Raw genomic sequence first — 5,880 nt, 5'->3', positions numbered from 1 at the left:
ATTACTTTCTTAAAAGAATATTTGTCTCATGCTGTCTCGCGCTGCAGGTCAAATGGTTGAACAAACAATTGAGCAAACTTTGGCCATTTGTTGCTGAGGTAAGCTTTTGGCTCTTGCCTTGTGTAATCATGTCATTTTTGGTAACTTTATCATCATCTGAATTTTGTACTATGAACTTCTCAGTAAGCCGTGTTAAATTCCTTAATAAGGCTTCAATGCTTGCGAGTGGCTCATAGTTAAAAATAAGCCTGGAAATTTGGTCAAGTGTACAGTGGAGATGGATGATTCTTTTTATAGATTTGAGAGAAGGGGGTTTTTGGTTACAGATTTCGTTCAATGTATTGCTCAACGCAATTAAGTTGCATAGTTTCTTTCTGATATTGCATCAGATATGGCGGTTACTCAGCATGAATAATTTATACAATGAAGTTCACATTCTTCATGTGCAAACACTTGTATCAACGCCAATTATTCAGTTAGAGCAGTAACATCTGTAGTTCCATTAGTGTGGTTGAACGAAGTTTCTCCTTTCCAAATGCCATGTAGTGAAGTCATTTATCTTATCTCTTAAATGTTGGCTATGCAGGCAGCCGAGGCTATAATAAAAGAATCTGTTGAACCTCTTTTAGAAGACTATCGACCTCCTGGGATTACTTCATTGAAGTTCAGTAAATTGTCCTTGGGAACTGTGTCGCCTAAAATTGAAGGTAGCAACATAAATAGCCATTATTACCGATCACCCAAAAAATGAACTGTTTCATTATTCTGCTTTTTGCTTTATCATTATACTTTGTAATGGATTACCTATTAGCACATTCTTAGTTCTTCTAAAAAATTTATGTCATCATTGCTAATCATTTTGTACTTTGGTACTACATATGAATTGTTTCATATTTGTAGAACAGTTTGGTGACTTGATCGGAGACAGAAATGCTAAGTTTTTACAGCCTAGTTTCTGCGATCAATTCGCAATACATAAGTACATTAAATTAGCTAGTTTTCTGCATAACTCACTCTGGTCCAATTCTCAGTAGACCTGGTTGCATTGTTCCCAATATAGTTTCTCTGTTTACATTTTGGAAAAGAAAGTCAGTTCGCCTTTTTGAGTTCGCTGACTGTCTAGTTTTCGAGCTTTGAGATTCATCTGAATCTTCTGCAGTTTATTTATACTGATAATTTGATTCCAAAAAAGTATAGTTAGCCATCATCTTATGCCGGAAACCATTAAGATATACAAGATGATTGTTTTTTAATGACTTCATTTTTGTAGATAATGTTGAGTCCCACATCGGTAAGATGAGGATTAGTTGGTCACTTTATATGGTCTTAGACAACCCTCACCTCTTGAGTTCTTTTGTTAATGGTTTGACAAGTCACCTGAATGAACATGGACACTCAAGAAGCAAATCACAGATTTGCTAATACTAGTGTTTCGGGGTTGATGTTTTGGCAAATATTTAGTAATCATGGGGTTGTGATCCGGCTAAAATTGAGAGCGGGAGACAAAGAAAGAGTGAGCCAATTTCTATATCTATGATGCCTATCTTTGTAGCACACAGTTGGCCAAGAGATAGAAAATAATTTTGATATGACATACTTCATGTCAGTGGAAACAAAGTAATCCACATAGAGCTTATCTCTCGTCATTATAGTGCTGCATCCCCGATAAGACATTTAATGATTTGGTTTCAGTTGCATGTGTTAGATTCCTTAATTAGTTTGTATTATTTCACTCAGCATTTTAGCCTTCTTTTTTGGGGGATAAATGCAGGTATTCGTGTTCAAAAATTTAAAAAAGATCAAATTACTATGGATATTGATCTTCGATGGGGTGGTGATCCCAATATCGTTTTAGGTGTGCAAGCTGCAATGGTTGCTTCTATACCCATTCAGGTAGGTGTCTAATCTCTTTCACCTGTCGTCAGATCCAAAGAGACGAAAAAAACAAATCTTTCACCTCTCCATGTTCCTCTGACTAGTGAGTTATATGGAGAAAGAGAGTTATACTAACCATCGTCCATCGCAAATTGGTTGCAGTTAAAAGATCTTCAGGTCTACACAATTGTTCGTGTTATCTTCCAACTAGCTGAAGAAATTCCTTGCATCTCTGCCGTTGTTGTTGCTTTACTCTCTGAGGTATAGCCTAATTCTATTGCTGAATGTGCTTCTTCTAGTCTTAGATCCCTTTAAATTGTGGTCCTTTTAATAGTTAACACCCTTTCCCTCTCCCTCCTTTCTCCCCCAAACGAAAGAGAGAGAGACCGGGAGAGGGTGTGGTTCGTCTTGATATTGGTTGTATCAGTTTTTGGTGTTTCGTTAGACTGTGCGTTGATAAAACAACATCTTGGTTGAGAGACTTGAGTACCTCCTTGGCTAAAGCATGTGGAATCATTTGTCGATAGGCTATAGTAAAAGTTAATGTTGTGTGAACACTTCATCTAACATTTGTCATAGGCTATAGCCTATAGTCATAATATACTTCTTGAATATTATATTATGCTGCAAAAATGTTTCTCCCTCTTTCTTATGCAATTCTATGGGAACTAATTTTTGTGTAGTGGTAGAACTGATCGCTTAAAATGAACGGAAAAAGGTAAAAAAAAAATGCCCTTAAATTATGTGGAAATTCACTATATTTGTCCTCCGTTAATAGTTGGGTCTAATTATTCCCTTGTCGTTTTATTGGGTAAAAAAATGCCCCTATTTGACACAAAACTTAAGCCAGAACATATTTGGTCCAATTTAGTTCCTGACTGAAATTATGCAACAACTTGTGAAGTTGCATTTACGAAGCAACTTGATTGAATTGTAATGAATTTTTTTCACCAATTTAAGGCATCACATATAGCATATTCTAGCCATTTTTCAGCAACTTACCATTTTTTACAATTTAAATTAGAAATTCTAGGTAAAAATACAACAACCATAATGTCATAAAACAGAAAACTCACTACATTGATTCAAATCGCAAAATATCTTTACATTCTCTTAAACCACTGAATGTCATAGATTCCATCAACCCGCAAAATTAAGAGAGATTCACGGAAGGACAGGTGGATGAGCAATGTTATGGTTGTCCCTACTTTTTCTGAAAAACAAGATTAAAGCACGAGAACTTAAATTTAAATGACAATTCTCCCCCACAAACGGAAAGTTTATTAAAAGTCTGCACGGAAAATTGATGGAATCTAAAGACGATTTCTGGTTTGAAGCATATGGTGTATAACTGTATTTCTGATTTGATGAAATTTTATGGTATTTGGTCATTTGATCGAATGTAAAGATACTTTGTGGTTTGAAGTAATGTAGTGAATTTTTTAAATTTTATGACATCATGGTGGTTATATCTTTACCTAGATATTGTTATTTAAATTGCATAAAATGACATGTTAAGTTACTTAAAAATTGCTCAAAATGTGCTCTATGTAATGCCTTAAATAGGTGGGAAAATTCATTACAATTCAATTAGGTAACTTCACAAATGCATCTTTACAAGTGAGTTCATAATTGTAGTTAGGAACTAATTAATTGGATAATTACGCCCTTATACTATGCGTATAGGTCCAAATATGCTCTCGTTTACATTTTGGGCTCAATAAAGAGAATTATTGAGTTCTCTTGCTTTCATAACATAACATGTGCTACCAATTAAGTTCTCATATTCTCGTGATCACTTTCTTATGTATGTTTATGTAACTGACTCCTTGTTTGTTTTTTCAGCCAAAGCCAAGAATTGATTATACTTTGAAGGCTGTTGGTGGTAGTTTAACAGCTCTTCCTGGAATTTCGGATATGATTGATGTAAGTGTTAAAAACTTATTCTCTTGCTGGACATTTCTTACTCGAATATTTTCTCCGTAGACTGACTCTGATCTCTTTCTCATTGAAAGGACACAGTAAACTCGATTGTTACAGATATGCTAGAATGGCCCCATAGAATTGTCGTTCCAATTGGCGTAGGTGTGGATACTAGGTATATTCAGTTTTAAAAGTATTTTAGTCATTGATAATGTTAATTATTTTTTAGTGGTGGATAAGTGACAGCTGCATTTCATACCCTCTCTTGGTACAGTCTGTTATTACCTTCAAAGTTATATTGTTATTAGAATTGTCAGCATTCAACACTCGGTTAAATGTTTAACCGAGTTTAAACACTTAAATATAATAGAAATCTTTGGTGTCATTATCCCTTCCTTTGGTCCTGTGTCACTTCAATTTGAAACCAATACTATCATTTGTCTCTGTTCCATCAGTGTTGTCTTTTCAATGGGAACGATAACTCTGTCTTGTAACATGTCTTTATTATATTTTTCATTTTTATGTGACGCTATTTGTGTGTTTCATGCAGTGATTTGGAGCTTAAGCCTCAGGGAAAGCTTATAGTGACCGTAGTCAGGGCTAATAGCTTAAAGAATCATGAAATGATTGGAAAATCTGATCCGTATGCAGTTGTATATATTCGCCCACTATTTAAGCTGAAGACGAAAACCATCAACAACAACCTAAATCCGGTTTGGGACCAGACGTTTGAGTTGATTGCAGAAGACAAGGAGACTCAATCTCTTATCCTAGAGGTCTAATTTCTGTACATTTCAGCCTCTTATCTGTACGGGTTTCCATAATCGTATCCATGATCATTTTGAACAGGTATTTGATAAAGACGTTGGACAAGATCAGCGAATGGGGGTTACAAAGTTGCCTCTGAATGAGCTGGTAGCGGAGACTCCGAAGGAAATTGAATTAAGATTACTGCCAAAACTTGACATGCTTAGAGTCAAAGATAAGAAAGATAGAGGAACTATCACAGTAAAGGTACATGACAAAGTCTAAGTGTTGCGTTATTGAAGTTTCACCGAAGTATTGTGCTCTTATGTATTGATTGCTGTCCGGAAATTGGCAGGTATTGTATCATGAGTTCAACAAAGAAGAGCAGTTAGCTGCTCTGGAGACAGAGAAGCAGATCCTAGAAGAAAGAAAGAGGTTGAAGGCAGAAGGTGTCATCGGGAGCACTATGGATGCCCTTGACGGAGCAGCATCACTTGTGGGTTCAGGTGTTGGCATGGTGGGCACAGGCCTTGGTGCAGGAGTAGGTCTTGTCGGAACAGGGCTAGGTGCGGGTGCAGGGATGGTAGGTAGTGGCCTTGGAGCTGTTGGAAGTGGCCTAAGCAAAGCCGGTAAGTTTATGGGGAAGACTCTCACAGGGCAATCGAGCCATTCAAGGAAGAAGAGTGGTTCCCATACTCGAGTAAACTCTGTTCAAGAAAATAGAGGTGCAAAGCCACTCTAGACTCTGCCTTTGTGATGTTGGCTAGTTTTTGTGAAGTCGAAACTATCTAGTGTTTGTAAACTTGTAGGGTTTAGATCAGATTTAAGCATGGCGTTTATCGATGCAAAGAGTGTACTGTTTTGGGAAATGGAATTAAGGTGTTCATAAGTAGGTGAAAGCTATGCAAATGTGCACATTTTATAGGCCTAATGTATTTTCGCTCCATGTACACCTCCCTCTACTTCGCGAAACTAAGAGGAGGTTTAATGGACTTTGAGCTTCTAAATGAAGCCCTTACAGGTCGTTTGTTTATTCCATCTTTTATCCTGTATAAATAATACATAGTTTCCTTATGTAGGATTGTAAGCTTGTAACCAATCATCGTATTTGGTTATGCTGATTTTAATACATACATAGTTCACTTTCTAACAAGCAATTCGATTGAGTCTATCCCTTGAAGTCGTACCCTCCCCGTATGCATGAGTTTTCAGCCGATTGACAAAAATGCCGGCCGGAATTCGAGAAGGTCAGGGGATCACTTCCTCTTTCGGGCAAGCAAGCAGGGTTGTGTTTGAAGAGGATCATTTTGGGATTGATGTTCTCTTGAAATTATG

At 36.7% G+C, this 5,880-nt stretch overlaps 1 protein-coding gene across 2 annotated transcripts in view; it reads left to right on the top strand.

The window, feature by feature from the left end:
- The window catches only part of LOC125867551 (calcium-dependent lipid-binding protein-like), an 8,506-nt gene extending 3,028 nt beyond the window's left edge, over positions 1 to 5,478 (top strand). For both annotated transcript variants that reach the window (XM_049548095.1, XM_049548096.1), the window contains exons 4-12: positions 48 to 98; positions 587 to 707; positions 1,772 to 1,893; positions 2,038 to 2,136; positions 3,721 to 3,801; positions 3,891 to 3,973; positions 4,349 to 4,574; positions 4,648 to 4,812; positions 4,901 to 5,478. In XM_049548095.1, coding sequence (XP_049404052.1) covers positions 48 to 98; positions 587 to 707; positions 1,772 to 1,893; positions 2,038 to 2,136; positions 3,721 to 3,801; positions 3,891 to 3,973; positions 4,349 to 4,574; positions 4,648 to 4,812; positions 4,901 to 5,287 — 1,335 coding nt within the window. In that variant the 3' untranslated portion in view covers positions 5,288 to 5,478. The remainder of the gene's footprint in view (positions 1 to 47; positions 99 to 586; positions 708 to 1,771; positions 1,894 to 2,037; positions 2,137 to 3,720; positions 3,802 to 3,890; positions 3,974 to 4,348; positions 4,575 to 4,647; positions 4,813 to 4,900) is intronic.
- Positions 5,479 to 5,880: the final 402 nt, after the last annotated feature.

Source organism: Solanum stenotomum, chromosome 6 (genome assembly GCF_019186545.1).
Source record: "Solanum stenotomum isolate F172 chromosome 6, ASM1918654v1, whole genome shotgun sequence".
In the NCBI taxonomy this organism is placed as follows: Eukaryota; Viridiplantae; Streptophyta; class Magnoliopsida; order Solanales; family Solanaceae; genus Solanum; species Solanum stenotomum.
The sequence above is the reverse complement of the archived record's forward strand: the minus strand, read 5'-3'. Positions and strand labels throughout refer to the sequence as shown.